We start from the raw sequence: 24021 nt of genomic DNA on the forward strand, positions 1-24021 counted from the left end.
GTTGGGGCTAAAAACCGACTTATCCCTGAAATTGCTGCGATGTGTTACCCCCCCCCTCACAATTGTTCTTATAATAGGATTTGGGGGTCATATTTGTTTAGGTTGAGATTTCTTACTACCACCGGAGTGAAGAACTCCATTAATTTGGGGGGCCCCTCCTTTATTTTCTGCTTCCCCATCCTACTGCCTCTGTGCCCCCCACCACCCGGAGGTGAGTAGTAATGTCGGCGGGATTCCCCGCTGTCACTCCTCGCTTTGACACCCTGCGGCTCTCGGCAGCTCCCGGAGCTCTGCTACTGTGCGGCCATCTCTGTCCACCGCTGGCCACGCCCCCAATTACATTTATTTTGACAGTTGCAAAATGACAGTTTATTTTACCGTGGCAATAAAATGCAGATCATTTTTGACAGTGAAAAAAAAATCACATTTAAAAAAGAGGGGTTTTGGACAGTTGAAAATGACAGGTTTTTTGATAGTGGCAAAAATTTTATTTTTTTTGTCAGTTGAAAAATGACAGTGGGAAAAATGACAGTTATTTTTGACAGTTGAAAATGACAGTTAATATTTTACATTGGAAAAATGGCAATTGAAAAATTAGTGTTTTTTGACAGCTGAAAAATGACAGTTATATTTTTCTAGTGGCAAGAAATGACAGAGTTTTATATCAGTGGCAATAAAATGACAGTTGAAAAATGAGGGTTTTTTGTCAGTGGAAAAATGACAGTTATTTTTGACAGTTGGAAATGACAGTTAATTGTTTACAGTTGAAAAATGGTTATTGAAAAATGAGTGTTTTTTCAGCAGTTGAAAAATGACTTTTTTTTCATAAAAAACAAGATATTTTGATAGTTGAAAAAATGACAGTTATTTTTTTAGTGGCAATAAAATGACAGTTGAAAAATTAGAGTTTTTTCAACAGTTGAAAAATGACAGTTAATTTTTTACAGTACCACAAAATGGCAATTGAAAAATGAGGGTTTTCTTACAGTTGAAAAATGACAGGTTTTTTTGTCAGATGGAAAATGACAGGTTTTTTGTCGAATGAAAAATGACAGGTTTTTTTAAGACAAAAACATTTTTTTTCACAGTTGCAAAATGACACTTATATTTCTATAGTGGCAAGCATTTTTTTGTCAGTGGCAATAAAATGACAGTTGAAAAATGAGGGGTTTTTTGACAGTTGAAAATTGACAGTTATTTTTTGTCGTAAACAAATAGTTATTTTTTACACTTGAAAACGACATTTTTAAAAGTTGAAAAACAATAGTTGTATTTGACAGTTGAAAAATTAGTTTATTTTAAAGTGCCAATAAAATGCAGATCATTTTTGACAGTGGAAAAAAATCACATTTAAAAAAGGGTTTTTTTTGTCAGTTGAAAAAATTACAGTGTCATTTTTTTCCACTGTCAAAAATAACTCATATTGCAACTGACAAAAAAAGGGCATTTTTCAACTGTGAAAACCCCTTCATTTTTCAACTGTCTTTTTTTGTCACTATCAAAAAAACTGTCATTTTTTAACTTAATAAAAATAACTTTCATTTGTAAACTGCCAATAAAACTTGTCATCTTTAGTTGTCATAAAAACCCTCTTTTATCAACTGTTATTTCTTGCAACTGTAAAAAAAAAAATTGTGATTTTTCAACTGTCAAAAATAACCTCATTTTTGAACTGTCATTTTATTGCTACTGTCAAAAATAAGTGTGACAAGCATGCATCCAGTGAAGGCGGAACACTCGGACCTCCTGCATGCTTGTTCCTGGTCAGTGACACACTAGGGAGTGAAGTGAGGTTTAGGATGAAGATGACGGCCCCGGAACCTGCAGCTTTCTCCACAAATCACTCCTGTTTCCTGCCCTTCCTCCTATTGGCTGAGTATTGCACCAATCACCAATCATATCACCCCCCTTGTGATGTCTCTGGGTGGATCTCTCACTTCTGGCTCCTCCCACATATCTTTATACAACCTTCCCATACACCTACCCCGGCATGGAGGGGCTGAGTGAAGGTGGTGGTGAAGGTGTGGAGGTGTCGGATCGGGTCACACAGATCATAGAAGGAGATCCGCCCGGCCTCATAATCCAGATCTATCCTGACTCTAATAATAACACGGCCGGCTAATGGGGTCTTATTACTGTCATGTATCACTGAGTACTGATGACCCCACAACCTCTCCAACCCCCAGGACTTCTTATTTTCTCCAATCCATGACTGATCTCCTCTCCTGTCTATATTGGGGTAACACATCCCAACTGTCCAGGACCGGGACCCCCCAACATCCACGTCCCAGTAATGTCTCCCGGAGGAGAAGCTCTGACTGCTCATCACCTGACGACAATACTGGAACCTCTCTGGTGTTTCTGGCCAATTCTGATATGAAATTAATGATGAGGATGCAGTTTTCCCGTCATCTGATATATCTAGAAAATTATTAGCTGTCCTCACATCCAGTAATATGTCTGTAACCCCCGACACCCCCCATGTTTGCTGTACAGCCCCAATATTTGGTCCTCCAGTGGGGGAGGGTTGGGGGTCTGGCCTGGATGGTGGACCATTGATGGGACCTTTGCCCTTTGTAGTAGAATGTGGAGAGACATGTGTGCCTGTACATTTCTGTACATTGACCCCAGACATGATATCAGATAAACCCGTGTGTAATGTGTGTGAGATCCCCCCCACATCCCCATCCCCTCCATCATGGAGGAGCTTCTCATGTCTCTCTCTGTCCTCATCATCTCCATCCTCAGTATCACACAAGTCACCTGTGTCTGATTCCTGTAGGACAGTCAGTGGATCCGTCATGTTACACAGCTCCTCAATGTCCCTCATCTTCCTGGACAGCTCCTCCTCCTTTACTTCCAGGGCAGTGACTCTCTTGGTTTCATCATCTGCTTTTCCTTGTACTTTCCTCCTGCGTTCCTGCAGACTCTGGACTCTTTTCTCCATCTCCTCTCTCTCTGTCATCAGTTTCTGCAGAACATTCCTCAGTTTCTTCTTCTTCTTCTCAGAGGCCTCCTCCAGAGTCTCCACCTGGTGTCCCCGATGTTCTCCATCCAGCCTGCAGGACATACAGATACAGGTGGAGTCCTCGGTGCAGTAATACTCCAGGATCTTCTTATGGATGGAGCATTTCCTGTCCTTCAGGGAAGTGGTGGGGTCACATAGGACGTGTTCTGGTGACTTGCTGTGGACTCTCAGATGGTTGTCACACAGAGAAGCTTCACACACCAGACAGGATTTCACAGCCAGTACAGGAGTGTGAATACAGTGAATACAGAAGACCCCGGACTCCTCCTGCTCTGGATGGGTAGACTGGAAGTTCTCCACTATGTTACGTAGCTTCAGATTCCTCTGAAGGACAGGACTGTTCTTGAAGCTTTGTTTACATTCAGGACAGGAATAACCTCCAGACTCCTCCTGTGTATCCAACACACGGCCAATACAGTCCCGGCAGAAGTTGTGTCCACATTTCATGATTACAGGATCTGTATAAATGTTCAGACAGACGGAACATTCCAGCTCCTTTCTCAGATCAGCAGACGCCATCGCTGAGAGCAGAAGACAGAATGACGGGGGAAGTCTCTGACACTCTGTATCCAATGTGACCCGTTCTGTACCCTCCTACACGGGGCGAGGTGTACATTCCTACACAGGGAGAGGCTGGGACTGAGACACATAGCTAGAAGGCTCCATGCACACTGGGGGGGGGGCATTTTTTTATATTGTACATTTTTATTAAGGGCCAAAGCCCAATGTTTCAAAGCATAATTACAACAACACTTCAGGTGTAAACGTCACATTTACAAAAGAAAAGAAAGAACCACAATCAGTATAAAAGAAAACAAAGAGAAGGAATATGAAGACAGTTGGACAGCACGGCAGATCACACAACACGAAGGTACAACATGACAGAAGCCTGCACACCATTACATGACATTGTCAGAAGTTCCGTACATAAGAAGGGGTCTGGACTATATAAGGGGGAGGGGAAGAGGGGGGGAGGACGGAAGTTTACCAAAGGGAGATTGATCCCATGGGTCCCAGATAGAGTGAAAGTGACCGGAGTAGTCACCCACTAGAGCTGGAAGATATTCCATTTCCCTGATTTCACAGATGGCTTGTAAAAGCTGGTTTAGTGAGGGAACATCAACTGATTTCCAGAGACGAGGTATCACCCGTCTAGCAGCCGAAATAATATGTATTCCCAACCTCTTACACTGTTTCCAGATACCCCTAAAGGGTCACCCCAAAGCACAGTGTAGCAGGTCTCGGGGGAGGGAAACATTGAGGACTTGCTCCAGGACCGTTCTAACCATAGCCCAATAACCCGCAATCTGTGGACAGAACCAGAAGATGTGTGCCAAGGAGCCCCCCCCCTCCCATGCACCTCCAGCACTTGTCAGACAGACTCGGGTTCATGGCATGGAGCACTACAGGGGTCTTGTACCAAGGCATCCATATTTTATATGTGTTTTCTTTGTACACAACACAACGAGATGTCTCAGCAACACAATCCCAAATCACCGGCCAACATTCCAAAGAGATTGGGCGTTGGAGTTCGTCTTCCCATCTCTTCATATAGCGATGAGGATTGTCAATAAGAGAGCCGTTATTGAGAAGTCATAAATATCGAGAGGTGATAAGATGTTGTTGGGGGGCCCTTTAACAGGACATCTAGTGTTCAGGAGGAGTTCAAGGAATGGAAGAAATGTAAATAGGAATATCTGACTGATACAGGTATTGTGGATTTCCACGCCCTAATCTCTTCAAATGACCGAATCCTGCGTGAGACCGGATTGATCAGATGGTGGAGTTGGAATATCCCATGAATTGCCCAACGGCTCATCTGTGGGTAAGACAAACTATCTGGGAGCTCCGGATTATAGAAAACATTCAACATTGGAGAGCATTTGGACAATAACTTCTGAGACTTCACACAAGGTGACCACATTTTGTGGGTACATTTCATAGATTCGAGCAAAGGGGAGGAGGGGACAGGAGAAATGCATAGTGAGAAGGGCGTAACAATCTCCGCCCATCTGTTCCGAGGTTTTGGGGTTCAATCTCCACCCATCTATTCTGAGGTTTTTGGGTTCAATCTCCGCCCAACTATTCTGAGGCTTGTGGGTTCAATCTGCGCCCATCTATTCTGAGGTTTTTGGGTTCAATCTCCGCCCATCTATTCTGAGGTTTTTGGGTTCAATCTCCGCCCATCTATTCTGAGGTTTTTGGGTTCAATCTCCGCCCATCTATTCTGAAGTTTTTGGATTCAATCTCCGCCCATCTATTCTGAGGTTTTTGGGTCCAATCTCTGCCCATCTATTCTGAGGTTTTTGGGTTCAATCTCCGCCCATCTATTCTGAGGCTTTTGGGTTCAATCTCCACCCATCTATTCTGAGGTTTTTGGGTTCAATCTCCGCCAATCTATTCTGAGGTTTTGTGTTCAATCTCCACCCATCTATTCTGAGGCTTGTGGGTTCAATCTCCGCCCATCTATTCTGAGGTTTTTGGGTTCAATCTCCACCCATCTATTCTGAGGTTTTTTGAGTTCAATCTCTGCCCATCTATTCTGAAGTTTTTGGATTCAATTTCTGCCCATCTATTCTGAGGTTTTTGGGTTCAATCTCCGCCCATCTATTCTGAGGTTTTTGGGTTCAATCTCCGCCCATCTATTCTGAGGCTTTTGGGTCCAATCTCCGCCCATCTATTCTGAGGTTTTTGGGTGAACCATGATAACGTTTGTCTCAGATGAGGGGCTACATAGTAATTGGTAATATCTGGAACCTCTGAGCCTCCATTATTTCTAGATGACAAGGGAACCGTTCTCGCTATTTCGGTGCGCCAAATAAATGTAAGAAATGCTGGTTGTAGGGTTTGCAGTTGAGTATGAGGGATCGCGGTTGGTGGAGTCTCAGAAAGGTAAAGTAGCTTTGGTAGAACTGACATATTCAACACATTTACTCTTCCCAGGAAAGATATCTTATAGGCATCCCACTGATTCAGGAGAGGGAAGATTTCCCGGAACACTGGGGGGTAGTGCATCCCACTGATTCAGGAGAGCGAAGATTTCCCGGAACACTGGGGGGTAGTGCGTCCCACTGATTCAGGAGAGTGAAGATTTCCCGGAACACTGGGGGGTAGTGCATCCCACTGATTCAGGAGAGCGAAGATTTCCCGGAACACTGGGGGGTAGTGCGTATCACTGATTCAGGAGAGCAAAGATTTCCCGGAACACTGGGGGGTAGTGCGTCCCACTGATTCAGGAGAGCGACGATTTCCCGGAACACTGGGGGGTAGTGCGTTCCACTGATTCAGGAGAGCGAAGACTTCCCGGAACACCGGGGGGTGGTGCGTCCCAATGATTCAGGAGAGCGAAGATTTCCCGGAACACTGGGGGGTAGTGCGTCCCACTGATTCAGGAGAGCGAAGATTTCCCGGAACACTGGGGGGTAGTGCGTCCCAATGATTCAGGAGAGCGAAGATTTCCCGGAACACTGGGGGTAGTGCGTCCCAATGATTCAGGAGAGCGAAGATTTCCCGGAACACTGGGGGGTAGTGCGTTCCACTGATTCAGGAGAGGGAAGATTTCCCGGAACACTGGGGGGTAGTGCGTCCCACTGATTCAGGAGAGCAAAGATTTCCCAGAACACTGGGGGGTAGTGTGTCCCACTGATTCAGGAGAGCAAAGATTTCCCGGAACACTGGGGGGTAGTGCGTCCCACTGATTCAGGAGAGCGACGATTTCCAAGAACACTGGGGGCTAGTGCGTTCCACTGATTCAGGAGAGCGGAGATTTAATGGAACACTGGGGGGTAGTGCGTCCCACTCATTCAGGAGAGCGAAGATTTCCCAGAACACTGGGGGGTAGTGCGTCCCACTGATTCAGGAGAGCGACGATTTCCCGTAACACTGGGGTGTAGTGCGTCCCACTGATTCAGGAGAGGGAAGATTTCCCGGAACACTGGGGGGTAGTGCGTCCCACTGATTCAGGAGAGCGACGATTTCCCGGAACACTGGGGGGTAGTGCGTTCCACTGATTCAGGAGAGCGGAGATTTAATGGAACACTGGGGGGTAGTGCGTTCCACTGATTCAGGAGAGCGAAGATTTCCCGGAACACTGGGGGGTAGTGATTCCCACTGATTCAGGAGAGCGAAGACTTCCTGGAACACTGGGGGGTAGTGCGTTCCACTGATTCAGGAGAGCAAAGATTTCCCAGAACACTGGGGGGTAGTGTGTCCCACTGATTCAGGAGAGCAAAGATTTCCAGGAACACTGGGGGGTAGTGCGTCCCACTGATTCAGGAGAGCGACGATTTCCAAGAACACTGGGGGGTAGTGCGTTCCACTGATTCAGGAGAGCGACGATTTCCCGTAACACTGGGGGGTAGTGCGTCCCACTGATTCAGGAGAGGGAAGATTTCCCGGAACACTGGAGGGTAGTGCGTCCCACTGATTCAGGAGAGCGACGATTTCCCGGAACACTGGGGGGTAGTGCGTTCCACTGATTCAGGAGAGCGGAGATTTAATGGAACACTGGGGGGTAGTGCGTTCCACTGATTCAGGAGAGCGAAGATTTCCCGGAACACTGGGGGGTAGTGCGTCCCACTGATTCAGGAGAGAGAAGATTTCCCGGAACACTGGGGGGTAGTGCGTCCCAATGATTCAGGAGAGCGAAGATTTCCCGGAACACTGGGGGGTAGTGCGTCCCAATGATTCAGGAGAGCGAAGATTTCCCGGAACACTGGGGGGTAGTGCGTTCCACTGATTCAGGAGAGGGAAGATTTCCCGGAACACTGGGGGGTAGTGCGTCCCACTGATTCAGGAGAGCAAAGATTTCCCAGAACACTGGGGGGTAGTGTGTCCCACTGATTCAGGAGAGCAAAGATTTCCCGGAACACTGGGGGGTAGTGCGTCCCACTGATTCAGGAGAGCGACGATTTCCAAGAACACTGGGGGGTAGTGCGTTCCACTGATTCAGGAGAGCGGAGATTTAATGGAACACTGGGGGGTAGTGCGTCCCACTCATTCAGGAGAGCGAAGATTTCCCAGAACACTGGGGGGTAGTGCGTCCCACTGATTCAGGAGAGCGACGATTTCCCGTAACACTGGGGTGTAGTGCGTCCCACTGATTCAGGAGAGGGAAGATTTCCCGGAACACTGGGGGGTAGTGCGTCCCACTGATTCAGGAGAGCGACGATTTCCCGGAACACTGGGGGGTAGTGCGTTCCACTGATTCAGGAGAGCGGAGATTTAATGGAACACTGGGGGGTAGTGCGTTCCACTGATTCAGGAGAGCGAAGATTTCCCGGAACACTGGGGGGTAGTGATTCCCACTGATTCAGGAGAGCGAAGACTTCCTGGGACACTGGGGGGTAGTGCGTTCCACTGATTCAGGAGAGCAAAGATTTCCCAGAACACTGGGGGGTAGTGTGTCCCACTGATTCAGGAGAGCAAAGATTTCCAGGAACACTGGGGGGTAGTGCGTCCCACTGATTAAGGAGAGCGACGATTTCCAAGAACACTGGGGGGTAGTGCGTTCCACTGATTCAGGAGAGCGACGATTTCCCGTAACACTGGGGGGTAGTGCGTCCCACTGATTCAGGAGAGGGAAGATTTCCCGGAACACTGGAGGGTAGTGCGTCCCACTGATTCAGGAGAGCGACGATTTCCCGGAACACTGGGGGGTAGTGCGTTCCACTGATTCAGGAGAGCGGAGATTTAATGGAACACTGGGGGGTAGTGCGTTCCACTGATTCAGGAGAGCGAAGATTTCCCGGAACACTGGGGGGTAGTGCGTCCCACTGATTCAGGAGAGAGAAGATTTCCCGGAACACTGGGGGGTAGTGCGTCCCACTGATTCAGGAGAGAGAAGATTTCCCGGAACACTGGGGGGTAGTGCGTCCCACTGATTCAGGAGAGCGGAGATTTCCCGGAACACTGGGGGGTAGTGCGTTCCACTGATTTAGGAGAGGGAAGATTTCCCGGAACACTGGGGGGTAGTGCGTCCCACTGACTCAGGAGAGGGAAGATTTCCCGGAACACTGGGGGGTAGTGCGTTCCACAGATTCAGGAGAGGGAAGTTTTCCCCGAACACTGGGGGGTAGTGCGTCCCACTGATTCAGGAGAGGGAAGATTTCCTGGAACATGGAGGGTAGTTACCCTCAAACAACTGAGCATAAGGTGGGGTGATCTGGGTACCGAGGTATTTAATAGACGACATGTACCAGTGGGAGGAGTCATTTTGTTGGAGCGGTGAGAGATAATGGGATGGGATATTAAGGGGTGGAGCTTCAGTCTTTGAAGTGTTTATTTTATAGGCAGATAAATCACTAAAGGAATGTAAAATTTTCTGCAATGCCGGGAATGACAAGTGAGGGTTAGTAATAGTCAATAAAACGTCATCTACAAAAAGTGACAGTTTGTGTTCCTCCCCCGCACAGTCATTCCCACTATGTCAGGGTGTGCTCTGATCACAACTGCCAATGGTTCAAGACATAACACCAATAGGGGCGGGGACAGAGGACATCCCTGTCTAGTCCCGCTGAACATGGGAAAGTATGGGATGTGGTGTAGGGGGCGTAACCTGTGCGGTAGGCCGAGAATACAGCGCCGTAATAGCTATAAGAAAAGGCCGTTGTGATCCCACGTCGCAGTAATTCACACATATAGGGTCGTCCCAACCGATCGAACGCCTACTGGGCATCTAAACTTAACAGTAGAGCCGGTGGCCGTGAGCCGTGGAGAACCTCAACTAAATTGATCATACGCCTAGTGTTGTCTCCTGCCTCTCTCTAAAATAAATCCCACTTGGTCATTATGTATGATTTTTGGAAGCAAAGGAGCCAAACGATTTGCTAAGAGCTCGGTGAACATTTCATCGTCCGTGTTTAGTGATGCTATGGGCCTGTAATTAGCTGGGGGCGTTCGGTCTTTGTCTGGTTTGGGAATGACTGTGATATGAGAGTGTTGGAATTGTGAATGAGGCTCCTCTCTGCTCAGTAGAGTACAATTCCAATAGGGCGGGGCCTAGATCTGCGATGAATTGCTTATAATATGTGTGGGAAAACCCGTCTGGGCCCAGCGCTTAGTGCGATGGTAGATCCTTAACAGCTGCACACAGTTCCTCCATAGTGATAGGTGCGGTCAAAGTTCACCTATCTTCCCTTTTTCATTTGGGGAGTTGAAGGGCAGAAAAAAGTGTGGAAGGAATCTCTATGGAAAGGGGGTGTATGTCTAGTGATAGGCAGTGTAACGGAACCGACCCAGACTGCACTTGAGTACTTACGTTAGAATGCCACTTCCCTGTCCGAACACCGACCACAGCCGACCATACAGGACTAGACGACACCAATCTTGAAGTAAACCAGCAGGTAGACTAGTTTATTTGAGCACAGATACAAGATATATACACTCAGGGGACAATCCCCCCTCCCCACATAATGACACAGGGCGGGGCAATCTACATTTAGTAACAAGAGACACAGAGGTATTCAAACTTCACACCAGCAGACAGTCCCATCAGGAGGGAGGGCTGCTGGAGACATGTAACGTACATGTAAGATTTGAGTAGCTGAGATGTGTCCTATAGAAATAGGATAATGTAGATTTAGCTCATTCCATGTTATAATAATATAAGATGTGTTCAGAATTAAGTCAGAGACATATGGTCACCAATTAGCACCTGAAGGGACAGAGCTTCCTCTGGACTGGAAGTGACATCTGGATGCCAATAAGATTTGTCACCTTCTAGAAATCTGGAAGGAAACGGCTCAGACAGTTCAGCTTCATGACACAGCGGGAGACCAGAGGTGGTTCCGATGTGTCTGGGAACTTTGACATATATACATAGATCAAAGGAATCTATTTCATCTCTCATAAAAGCTAAAATATTAGTTGCAGAGAGATGAAAATACTTCCTTCTGATTGGACACAGTGTAGGCAACATCTGCATGTAAAACTGTATTTGTAGCCTCTGTAGAATGCCAGAGAAACGCAGAAAATGGTTATATGGTGCCTGATTGTGACAGCTGAACAGTGATTGGTACTGTCGCGATCGGACTGATGCGCTGGTGTCGGAAGTTCAATCCCTGACTTGGTGATTCAAACCGTTCCTGGTCCAATTGACTTTGGGCATTTCAGTACCCAGAACGTCCTGTGGGCTGGTACAGGAACATCCCCCAGAGTCAATTGGCCAAGGACTAATGTCCAGCCTACGTCCATATTCCCATAAATTGAGGACCTGGGATATGGAAGGTGTGATTCGTATGGAGCCGGTTCTATTGACTGACGTATTGTGGGTTTTCCCTGACTTGCTCCAGTCACAGGATAGATCTCGGTAAATGTTTTATGTCTGTTTTTTATTCCATTTTATTTTATAGTGAGTAGCCAATTGTGTGTCTTCTTGTATTTTTTGTATTTTCTGTAACTTTTTATACTTTGTACATATTTTATGCTCCGCCCACTTTCGGGATATTAAATCATAAAATTAATAAGTGACTTCTGGGTACTAAGCTCGGGCTCATATCTCCGGAGAGATTAGATTGTATTGTATTTTAGTGTCTTTATATGCTCGGTCAAGTTCATTGCCAATCTGTATGCGATTGCACTGTGTGTTGGCAGATTGCATGCAGATTGTAAAGGTAACAGATCAGACAGACGGAGATCTGCGTGTGTGGGGTGTCCCAGCAGACTGTTCTGTGGATAAACTGTTGGGTGGTGGCAGGCTACCATTTGTGGTGTGTCTGGTGTGGGGGTGTGGACAGTGGAAGAGTGTTTAACACTGGGGTTCTGGCTTGTAGGATAGCTGGAGATTTTTTATTAAAATAATCTTGTAACCAGCAACAAAAACTTTTTTTACAAAAAGATATACAAATAAATAAATACAAAATCCATACTTCTGGTTACAACTAAAAAGAAAAAAAAAACTATCTGGTTACATCACCATCCTAACTAAAAACATGCCAACACGGGAAAAATAAACAAAAAGGTCTACAAGCCTTCATGGCTGTCTCCAAAAGAAGCAACTAGAGGCCTTTATGGTCCTATACATAATAAAACAAAATATTCAAAAGAAACAAAGCAATAACTAAGCCATTGGGCCCATCAGGAACAATATCAGGCCTTTATGGCCTATTTATGGCGACAGCATTAGAAAAATACCCAAAAAACCATACTGTAAGGAACATTAATCCAGGCCTTTACAGCCTATCAGGCAAAGAGGCCTTTATGATCCTATCCAATCATTGAGATGGTCGTTTCTTAACCTTAGCCTTCCTCGGCCTAACCGGAGACCTGTCCCTTTTTTACATTCTCCCTCCACATCCTCCATAGAGGAAAGGGCATCTCCAGAATCACTCCCACCCCCTGAAAGGATCCCAAACCTATTGGTGATAAATTCATCCTCCACCTCCAAAGAGGATATGGAAGATGTGGGGGTCAACACCACCCTATTCTTCCCTTTCCCCACCACCGACCATCCCTCCCTCTCAACTCTATCTGACCTATTTCCTTCAGGATCAGGAATCACCTGATCCACCCTCCCTTGACCTCCCTCAAAAACCGCCTCTCCCTTTACAGGGTCTTGACGACGGAGAGGGAGTAAAGTTGGAGGGGGTGTTACAGAAAGCGCCTTGGGCACACTCTTAGCCCCAACACCCCGACTCTTCCGGGCAGGGGGTACAGGAACACTAGGGGTAGACGACACTTGGGGTGACACAGAGACATGAGGAGACTTTACAGAGGGGACAGTCACAGGCACACTAGGGGACACAGTAGCTGTTACAGGTACCTGAGTACCTGTCTTGGCAGAATCGCCAGGGGGAGGAGCTTCTGTGCCCCTCTCCTCGGCCTCCATCCTATCCAGCCCAGGTAAATTATGAAGTGCCTCTGGGCACCGATTGTACGAGTGCTCTAACTGTAGGCACAGATTGCACCGAATGAGATTGCACTCACGGGCTGTGTGACCGATACCCTGGCACAGCGAGCATTTTATGACCTCACAAGTTGCAGCGAAATGCCCTTTATTACCACATCTGTGGCAGACCTTCGGTTGCCCGGCATAGAAGATAATAAGTCGGTCTCTACCAATAAAGGCTGATGTGGGGAGATGTTTCACCCTGCCTTCTTCCACATGCAATCTAACTGTAGCAGTCCACCCCCCAGTCCAAATTCCCCTATCATCCACTATTTTTCTAAGGGGGGCTAGTACATCCCCACACCTCCCTAGCCACACTGCTATATCCGCTGGTGGGATCGACTCATTACGTTCCAGTATAGTTACCTTTTTGACCAACGCCTGTCTGGACACCACCTTTGGTAAAAGCCCCTCCCACCTGGGGTCCCCTTACATTCATGCTCATATTTTATCCAGAACGTGTTCAGCCCTTCAGCCCTCTGGAAGGAGATGTCGTACTCCCCCGTCCCTACTGGAGTAATGAAAGCAAAAATGTCAGCAGCTCTGAACCCCATCTCAATTATCCTATCAACTACTTCCCTTCTGATGGGGGGGTTCCTACCCTCCCACCGCAGCTGCACCACATTTCTCCTCTGTGCCTGCACCCCTGATCCCACACCCTGTGCCACAGGTGCATTCACAGAATTCCCTCCCCCTCTCAGCGCAGCTGAGTAGCTCAAGACTCTTCCTGCATCAGGAGCTGGGGGTCTAAGGGGGGAGGATGGAGCTGAAGCTGCAGTGTGGGTGGGGCCTATGGCCAGAGCCGGTACCTTGGGGTGGGCAAGGCCTGTGGCCAGAGGCAGAGCCACGGTATGGACGGGGCCTGCAGCCAGAGCTGGTGCCACTGTATGGGCAGAGTCTGTGGCCAAATCTGGTGCCGTGGTGTGGGCGGGGCCAGCGGCCAGAGCCCGGGCCTGGGGCCGGAGCCAAGGCTGTGGTGTGGGAGGGCCCGGAGCTGGGGCTGTGACTGGGAGGTAGTGAGAGGGAAGGCTCACCCCCTTCACAGGACCTGACAAGCCGGCATCACCGCACCCTGCATGCTGACAGTTCACCGGATCACCGGTTACAGTACTCACAGTCCCCGACAGTCCTGATGGCTCCTCTCCCATTGGCTTCTCCTCTCCCTCCTTAGGAAGCAGAGAGCCGGGGATCCGCTCCAGCAGCACGTACATTCCCTTCTCTCGCACTCTCTGCTTCACGGGCTTTGGCGGCTTCTGAATGCCATCACCCTTCTCCTCCGATTCCTCCGAGGTGAAGGCAAAACTCTGACCTCCCAGAGGAGATTCCATCTCCTGCACAAAGCTCAGCCCAGCCACGCCATCACTGTGAGTCTCCTGTGACTCCCACATTAGCTGCTGCTGCGGCTGCTGAGCAGGGATGGATCCCTGTGCTTCCTCCTTCACTCTCACTGCTGTGCTCCCTCCGGCTTGCTCCGGGACTTCCTCCTCCGCTCTCACTGCTGCACTCTCTCCAGCTTGCTCCGGGACTTCCTCCATAGCTGTCACAGCTGCACCGGTGGGATCCGACATCCCCTGATGAGGATCCTTCCCATGTCTGCCCTCTTGCTGCGGCTAGTGACCGCTCCCTGGCCATCTTGAAACGCTCCTCGTTGGAGTACTTCTCCCTGAGGATTCCACTGGCTTGCTTCAGGGTACTCACATAAGAGCTTTGCCGGCAGACTGCCAGCTCCATGGAGTCCAGTTCAGGCCGCATGAGTTGCCTCTTAGTACTCCATACTCTCTCATAGCTCGCCTTCATTCTCTTCAAATCCAGCTTTAGCTTGTTCAGCTTCTCCTCCTCCCTCTTGATCCTGGCCACATGAGCCATCACACATCCTCTGTAGGTAGCATACGATTCACCCTGTTTGGGGGCATTTCCCAGGTCCTCTGTCTCCATTGGACCAGTACTCTGTTCCCCTGGGGGGGTTCCCATGCCCGGATCATGGCCGGGCTCCACCATAGTTGGCCGGGCCTAGGCCAAAAATTTAGCCCCAGGCCAGAATGAGGCCAGCAAGCCTCAGAGAGATTCACATGCTCACCGCTCTGTCTGTGTCAGCAGCACCACGCCCACTTCTTCTCCTGCAGGCTACTGGGACCAGACTGTAGGATAGCTGGAGGGATCCTAGAAGGGTGTGTCGATCGCTAGGCTGATCCTCAACTCTAATTAGTGCACCAGGTTGTATGTAAGATTTGTATCTGGCCGTGTGGTCGGCCTGCTGGATTGGAGTGGAGTCTCCCTCTGGTGGTGGCCAAGAGGTAGTGCGGGCTGTGAAAGTATATCATGGCCGGTTTTATATACAATTTTATATATTCAGATTAAGTCCCCCTTATTCCCTCTTACCTCAAGTCATGGCCACACATGCGTGCCTCCGTTAGCTAGTTGCTGTGGGTATGTGCGTGTGGGTTGGATCCGTGACACTGTGCCTGTGTGTTCTCCACAGTCCTGGTCAAGCACTGCAATACCTGACCTAAGTTGTGGGTGGTAGCAGAGTTTCCATCCTGTTCATATGTGTTCTCAACAGTCCTGGTAAAGCACTGCAATACCTTATCTGAACTGTAGATGGGAGCAGAGTTTCCATTCTGTGCCTGTGTGTACTCCGCAGTCCCGGTCAAGCACTGCAATACCAGATCTGAGCTGTAGGTGGCAGCAGAGTTTCCATCCTGTCCTTGTGTGTTCCCCACAGTCCTGGTCAGGCACAGCAATACCAGATATGAGCTGTAGGTGGCAGCAGAGTTTGCATCCTGTGCTTGTGTGTTCCCCACAGTCCTGGTCAGGCTCAGCAATACCAGATCTGTAGGTGGCAGTAGAGTTTGCATCCTGTGCTTGTGTGTTCCCCACAGTCCTGGTCAGGCACAGCAATACCAGATCTGAGCTGTAGGTGGCAGCAGAGTTCCAAACTGCTGTGTTAAAGCCCAACTCCAGCTGAAATGTTTTTGTTGGTTTCCTGCAGAGTGATGGCAGGTTATAGCCTGGCCGGGTTTTCTTGTTATGTGCACAGTTTGGAGGAAATTTCCCCACACTTCCTGTTGCCCTGGCACGTGCGATAAGGACAGGGAGAGGTGTCTGGATTTCCGATGTTCCTCTTTCTCTCCTTTTGCTCCTCTCCCCTCATCTGCCCCCCCCGCCCCCAATTCTCTGTGCACGCACTGTAAGAGAAACATTATTCAGCATTTTAGTGTCATATTTCCTCAAACTTTGCAGTCTCACTTTCTCTGCTGCGATATCACACAATGTCTTGGCCCCCACTGAACATCTGTGACCAAACAGGAAGCCATCATGGAGTTATTTTCATCTCAAATAATTGTGTTCCTGAAACTGAGATCTGAGGTTCCCCTTTCTGTTCTCACTTCACACCAGCACAGTGACCGTTCAACAGTGTTGGAAGGACACTATCATCTTCTGGGGTCCCTCTGTGTGCCATTGTTCAGGATGAGGGTCTCCACTGTGATCTGGGGGTCCCTTTGTCTTATTGGTAAGTTGGGGAAGATTCATCTCTATATAAATATTAGGGATGAGAGGGATATAAGATGAGGGATTGCCTACAATCTGAGGTCCATCTGTTCATCAGTGTCTGGAATTGGGGTTCCCACTGTGATTTGGAGTCCCTCTCTTCATCAGTGTCTGGGATGGGGGTTCCCACTGTGATCTGGAGTCCCTCTCTTCATCAGTGTCTGGAATGGGGGTTACCACTGTGATCTGGGGATCTCATTGCATTATTGTTAAGTTCAAGAAGATTCATAAATACATAAATATTATGGGTAAAAAGGAAATAGGATGAGGGGATCCCCCACAATCTGGGATGTAGGTTCCCACTGTGCTCTGGGGTCCCTCTCTTCATCAGTGTCTGGGATTAGGGTTCCCACTGTAATCTGGGGTCCATGTCTTCATCATTGTCTGGGATAAAGGGCTCCACTGTGATCTGGGGCTCTTCTCTTCCTCAGTGTCTGGGGTGAGGTTCTCCTTTGTGACCTAGGGTCCCTGTCTTCATCAGTGTCTGGTCAATGGTCTCCATTATGATCTGGGGGCCCTCTCTTCATCAGTGTCTGGGAAGAAGGGATCTTCAGTGTTCTGCAGTCCCTCTATTCATCATTCTCTGGGATGAGGGTCTCCTCTGTGATCTAGGGTCCCCCTCTTCATCAGTGTCTGGTGTGAGGTGCTCTTCTGTGATCTCTCTTTTCATCAGTGTCTGTGATGAGGGGCACAGCTGTGATCTGGGGCCCATCTCTTCATCAGTGTCTGTGATGAGGGGCACAGCTGTGATCTGGGGCCCCTCTCTTCATCAGTGTCTGCGATGAGGGGCACAGCTGTGATCTGGGGCCCCTCTCTTCATCAGTGTCTGCGATGAGGGGCACAGCTGTGATCTGGGGCCCCTCTCTTCATGAGTGTTTGAAATGAGGATCTCCTCTGTGATCTAGGGTCCCTCTCTTCATCAGTGTCTGAAATGAGGGGCACAGCTGTGATCTGGGGTCCCTCTCCATCAGTTCCTGTGATGGGGTTCTCCTTTGTGATCTGCGGTCCCTCTCTTCATCACTGTCTGGAATGAGTGTCTCCAGTGTGATCTGGGGTCCCACTCTATATCAGCATTTGGTATGAAGAGATCCACACCAAACTGGGGTCCCTCTCTTCATCTGTGTCAGAGATAAGGGTCTCCATTGTGATCCTTCCCTTCATCATTGTCTGGTAAGATATCTCTGCTGAGATCTAGGGTTCCTCTGTTCATCATTGTCTGGGATGAGGGGCCCCAAAGTGATATGGGGTCCCTCTCTTCATCAGTGCAGTGTCTGTGATGAGGGTCTCCCCTTTGATCTGGGGTCCCTCTGTTCATCATTGTCTGGGATGAAAGGCCCTGATGTGATCTAGTGTCCCTTTCTCCATCAGTGCTGGGATGAGGGTCTCCAATGTGATCTAGGGTTCCTCTGTTCATCAGTGTTGGAAATGTGTGGTTCCACTGTGATCTTGGGGTCCCTCTCTTCTTTATTGTCCAGGATGGGGGGGACTGCTGTTATATGGAGTCCCTCTGTTCATCAGTGCTTTGGATGAGGGGCTCTGGTGTTATTTTGGGTTCCCCTTAATGTCCAGGATGAGTGCCCACTGTGACCTGGGGTTCCCCTTGTAGTGCTTCCTCCATAGCAGCCACTGTATTAGTAGTAGCCAAGTAGTAGTAGAGCTATTGGTGCTTCAAAGCGCCTCCAAAGCCTCCATAGAAGTCTATGACAATGCTCACTTACAGCACCTGAAGCATTTGAGAGGCATTTATTCAGAGTTAGCTGAATGCTCTGGGAAACCAACAAGTGAACCAGAAAGACATAATTAGCAGCCACATCCAGTTGATGTGTATATATTCTGGGAGTGTCTGGTGCAGACGTTACATCTGGGGTGCAGCGTGGAGCAGCAGGAAGGAGAGCGGGGTCCAGACTGGAGCAGAGCACACTTGGTGTACAACATGGGAACGCTATAGCAGAAGGTGAGCGGGGACCAGAGAGAGGACTAAGCATTAGAAGATCAGCAGAGCTGCGGGAGTAGAGCGGGAGAAACTAGCAGATGTCACAGGTGGTGAGCAGCTTGGGAGCAATATAGCGGGAGGTGAGTGGGGACTGGAGAGAGAAAGGACTGAGTGGTGGAGAATCAGCAGAGCTGAGGGACCAGGGCGTGATAAACTGGCAGATGTCACATGGTGAGTAATAAAGCGGGAGGTGATCGGCAAACCAGAGTATCAGCAAAGCCAGGGTTTACTACCGGGTGGGGCATCAGCAGAACCGGGGGTTACTACGGAGTGGGACATCAGCAGAGTCAGGGGTTACTACCGAGTGGGGAATCAGCAGAGCTGGGGGTTACTACTGAGTGGGACATCAGCAGAGCCGGGGGTTACTACCAAGAGGGGCATCAGTAGAGCTGGTGGCTCTACTGAGTGGGGTATCACTAGAGCTGGTGGCACTACTGATTGGGGGATCAGTAGAGCTGGTGGCACTATTGATTGGGGGATCAGTAGAGTTGGTGGCACTACTGAGTTGGGGATCAGAAGTGCCAGGGGTTACTACTGAGTGGGGGATCAGTAGTGCTGGGGGTTACTACTGAGTGGGGCATCAGAAGAGCTGGTGGTACTATTGAGCATGGATCTACTGAACAAGAATACTAATAATCTGGGGATCTGCTGAGTGGGGGTACTACTAAGCCAGGGTTCTACTGGGCTCCTTTAACACAAATAGAAAATCAAACACACACAGGGCATCTACCAAGCTTCATTAAAGCTTCAAAAAAAGCATCACCAAAGCCTCAAAAATGCATGTTGAAGCAGTAGGTGCACTAACGTGTGTTAAAGTCAAAATAATTGTAAATGAGCCCGAAAGGTACAATGTACTTAGTGTGCTGCCTCCAGTGACTCAGTCCCTATTAGCAGTGTGAACAATGGGGAATGACCTTTCACTAGTCCTTGTGGTGCTCCTGTGAGCTCTCGCTGCAGGAAAGGGGGAGCCCTCCAGAGATTCAGCAGTGGGAGGCAGAGGGTGAGAGGATGGGCTGTGCCACTGAGCAGGCTGACCAGCAGCACTGATTACTGCAGGAGAGGGTGGTGGCTTTGTTGGCATTCTCTGTGAGAAGAGGGATCAGCAGCATCAGATCCGGTAAAGGAGCTCTTAGTGTCAGGAATATGGTGATCAGAAGGTGGTTCAATATGCAACATTGGTGAAGTTCCCTGTACACCTCCCTCTACCCCCCTTCATTACATTCCACCCCCTCCCCTAGTCCCAGCAACTCCATACCACCTTCAATTCCATCTGCATACAACCTCACCTTCTTTCCTCCAGTACCTTCCACCTACCCCTCTTCCTGGTCACTGTGTCTATCTACTGATTACCTAACCTCCCAGATCACAGCACTTCCACCTCCTCAAACCACCTCCATTTTATCCACCTTTAACCCTCTCCAGAACTTCTATCCTACCTATCCCCTCCCTCCCCCACCCCACCCTTTTTCATCACATTGTCTCTGTTCAGTGGTGTATTTAGGTCTTGTGCTACCTTAGGCAACACAAAAATTGTCTTCCCCCACGAACACAAACCAACATCACCCCCCTTCCTCCTACCGTGGAGAGAGCCTGACATTGACCAACTCCCCTGCCTCCCACCTAGGAGAGCCTACCACTAACCCCCCCCTCTTCACAGCTCCTCTTCACAGCTCCGGACATCCCCAGAAGTTAGGCTCTACATACACTATCAAGTAGCCCACAGCCTCTCTTGGATCCCACCTGGTTCCCATAGTGCACATGTCCCTTCTTTCATCCCTTCTTCTGGGGGGGAGGTGCTGCCCTCTTGAAATATGCCACCCTAGGCAAGCGCCTTGTAGTAAATACGCCCCTGCCTCTTTTCCATGCATATATTACCCCTCCCGGGTCAGAGAACTTACCTTCCACCTCAAACACTGCACTCCTGGTGTTCGGAATCTTCATCCTTGGTGCTGGATGACCTTGTCTAGTTGGGTGCCAGGCCCTACCCAATCGAAGCCATGGTTTCCACAATTATGGTGGCCAAGGAGTCTGAAAAGCTGTATGACATTTGGAGTGAATAGCTCTACATATGTGGCTATATATTTACCACACACCAATGGTTCTGATGGTTGGGTTGTAAAGAAATTATTTGGATGGGTCCGCACACCATCATGAAATAATCCTCATTTTTTTGGAAAGACTTTACTCAACTAACAGTTCAGAATATTTTGTACCCTTCTTCATGTTTTGATAAAATGTGACATTACAGAGCCATTAAAGGTGTCATTTTCTCTTTTCTCAATAGGAGCTGGGGCCCTCAGGGGCCCCAGTGAAGTCACTGTCCATCACGGAGAGGATTTATCTGTGACCTGTTATTACGATGATGGCTTTGAATCCTATGTTAAGTATTGGTGTAAAGGAGCCTACAGGAAAACCTGTGACATCCTCATCAAATCAACTGATGGAAGGTCCATGAACCAATATTCTATGGAGGACAATCCTTCAAGTCGCAGCCTTACCATCACCAAAAGACGAATGAGACCGGAAGATTCTGACACGTATCAATGTGGGATCGAACGAAACTGGTCCGATAACATGCACCCCGTGAAGGTGACCGTCCTCCCAGGTAACATTCTCTTCATTGTTTGTTGGGTTTTATTGTCACGAGACTGGAACAATAACACAGAATTATAACTAGATCAACCTACAATTACATATTTCTACTGATCACATCTCAAATACCCGACTCTTACATTGATGGTACACGTAGTTTTTATGAATTTCTTTGGTTTCCATTGGGAATTGAAGAAATCCAATTTTTACCAAATGGGACTCAGATAATATTAATAGATCATACATGGAGGTCAATGGTGATGGAGAGGAATGAATACGATAAGAGGGATCCACAGACCTCTCATGACTATTGCTAGAAGATATTGGTAGTCGTTGCTATAAATATTATTTATAGAAGGTATTGGCAATCATTGCTGTAAATAACAATGGTGATGGGAAATCTCACATTTAAGGTCCGTGAAATGCCGCCCATCACCACAGGAAACCACAGGGCAGCTCAGAACAGACACAAACATTGTGAAATAACACAGAGGATTGCCTTGTTTTCTCTTTTGTTCATCGTTGTTGGATTTTATCTTTAGCCTGAGAAGAATTTCCTCGCCCTGTGTTGACGCTGTTAAACCTCACAATGTACTGCTGTCATTTTCTTGACATTCTGCATGTTTAAAATATTTCATAAAAACTTTATGGGACAAGAAACACATAGAAACACATAATGCTGACCTACAGAAGGTCACTGGAAATAGTTACCAACACTACTGAGCAACCCGACTGTTCATTGAATAAAAAAGGGTTAAAACTGCAGGCTAATCTTCTGATGCTTTGCCTTCCCTGCCCCCCCCCCCCTTCATCAGCATGCTAATTATTATAGAAAAACATTCCATTTTCATTGCATGCCTTTTTTAGACCTAATGATGTCATCACTGGGTCTCTGTGCTTCTATCTGCAATGCAATGCTGATGGATTATGGCTGGTCGGAGACAATAGAAGTATCCATTAAAGGTCAGTGCAGGCAGCAGACAGGAAAGGGGACTGGTGAAATAACAAAAGTCAGGACAGGTAGCAGACAGAAGTATTTGTTAAATGTAACAAAGGTGAAGACAGGCAGTAGAGAGACGTATCCATTAAGTGTAGCAAAGGCCAAGGCAGGCATCAGACAGTAGGTGTCTCCATTAAATGTAGCAAAGGCCAAGGCAGGCATCAGACAGTAGGCATCTCCATTAAATGTAGCTAATGTAAGAGCAGATAGCAGACAGTAGAGATATCTATTAAGCATTGCTAAGGTAAGTGCAGGCAGCAGACACGAGAAGTATATTTAAACAAATAAAAGGTCATGTAGGGCAGACAATAGAAGTATCTGTTAAACATAGCTAAGGTCAGGGCTAAAAGCAGACAGGTGAAGTATCTGTTAAAATGTATCCAAGGCCAGGGCAGGCAGCAGACTGAAAAGGGATCTGGTGAAGTAGCAAAAGTCAGGACAGGTAGCAGACTGAAGCATTTGTTAAATGTACCAAAGGTCAGGACAGGCAGCAGAGAAAAGTACCCATTAAATGTAGCAAAGGCCAAGGCAGGCAGCAGACAGTAGGTGTCTCCATTAAATGTAGATAAGGTTAGAGCAGACAGCAGAGGTATCTATTAAGCATTGCTAAGGTCAGTGCAGGCAGCAGGCATGAGAAGCAGCTTTTAAACAAAGAATAGGTCAGGATAGACAATAGAAGTATCTGTTAAACATAGCTAAGGTCAGTACCTGAAGCAGACAGAAGAAGTAACTGTTAAATGTATCCAAGGCCAGGGCAGGCAACAGACAGAAAAGGGGACTGGTGAAGTACCAGAAGTCAGGACAGGCAGCAGACAGAAGACGTATCTGTTAAATGTAACAAAGGTCAGGACGGGCAGCAGAGAGAATTATCCATTAAATGTAGCAAGGCCAGGGCAGGGCAAGGCCAGTAGGCATGTCCATTAAATGTATTTAAGGTCAGAGCATATGGCAGACAGTAGAAGTATCCATTAAGCATTGCTAAGGTCAGTGCAGGCAGCAGACAGTAGAAGTATCTTTTAAACATAGAAAAGGTCAGGGAAGGCAGCAGAGGTATCCATTAAATGTAACTAAGCTCAGGGCAGACAGTAGAGATATTACACTTAGTTATACATTAAACGTAGCTAAGGTCAGTGCAGGTAGTAGTCAGGAGATGTATCTGTTAAGTGTTGCAAAGGTTAGGGCAAGCAGCATACAGAAAGGGTATCCATTAAACATAGCTAAGGACAGGGTAAGCAGCAAATAGTAGATGTATCTGTTAAACATAGCTAAGGTCAGGACAGACAGCAGTATTATCAATTAAACATAGCTAAGGTCAGGACAGGCAGCACACAGCAGAAATATCAATTAAACATAGCTAAGGTCAGGACAGGCAGCACACGGCAGAAATATCAATTAAACATAGCTAAGGACAGCAGAGGCAGCAGACAGGAGAAGTATCTGTTTAAAGATAGCAAGATTCTGGGTAGGCAGCAGAGGAAATGCAGCTAAGGTCAGCACAGGCAGCAGACAGGAGATATGTCACTGTCACAAAGGTCAGCGGTATACAGTAGAGGTATCCATTAACCATAGCTAAGGTCAAGGCAAGCAGTAGAAGTATCTGTTAAACATAGTTATTGTCAAGACAGTCAGCTGACAGTAGAAGTAACTGTTAAATGTAGGTAAGGTAGGTGCAGGCAACAGACAAGGAACGTAACTGCTGAATGTGGCACAGGTCACTGAATCAGAAGCAGACAGAAGAAATATCTGTTAAACAAAGCAAAGGTTGGGGCTGGCAGCAGAGGTTTCCATTAAATGTAACTAAGGTCAGGGCAGGCAGCAGAGGTTTCCATTAAATGTAACTAAGGTCAGGGCAGGCAGCAGAGGTTTCCATTAAATGTAGATAAGGTCAGGGCAGGCAGCAGAGGTTTCCATTAAATGTAGCTAAGGTCAGGGCAGGCAGCAGAGGTTTCCATTAAATGTAGATAAGGTCAGGG

The 24021-nt window shown here is 47.8% G+C and overlaps 2 protein-coding genes across 2 annotated transcripts in view; one reads left to right on the forward strand and one right to left on the reverse strand.

The window, feature by feature from the left end:
- Positions 1-465: 465 nt before the first annotated feature.
- LOC149443490 (E3 ubiquitin/ISG15 ligase TRIM25-like) lies at positions 466-3547 on the reverse strand. Its single transcript, XM_089655613.1, has one exon. The coding sequence runs from the start codon at positions 3545-3547 to the stop codon at positions 1934-1936; it is 1614 nt and encodes a 537-aa protein (XP_089511739.1). The 3' UTR covers positions 466-1933.
- Positions 3548-16294: 12747 nt separating this feature from the next.
- Positions 16295-24021, forward strand: part of LOC149443491 (uncharacterized) — a 32365-nt gene continuing 24638 nt past the window's right edge. Inside the window, exons 1-2 of the mRNA XM_089655626.1 lie at positions 16295-16425; positions 20741-21061. Coding sequence (XP_089511752.1) covers positions 16383-16425; positions 20741-21061 — 364 coding nt within the window. The 5' untranslated portion in view covers positions 16295-16382. The remainder of the gene's footprint in view (positions 16426-20740; positions 21062-24021) is intronic.

This window comes from Staurois parvus, unplaced genomic scaffold (assembly GCF_062004578.1).
Source record: "Staurois parvus isolate SC_StPar_1 unplaced genomic scaffold, SC_StPar_1.0 ptg000857l, whole genome shotgun sequence".
Lineage (NCBI taxonomy): Eukaryota > Metazoa > Chordata > Amphibia > Anura > Ranidae > Staurois > Staurois parvus.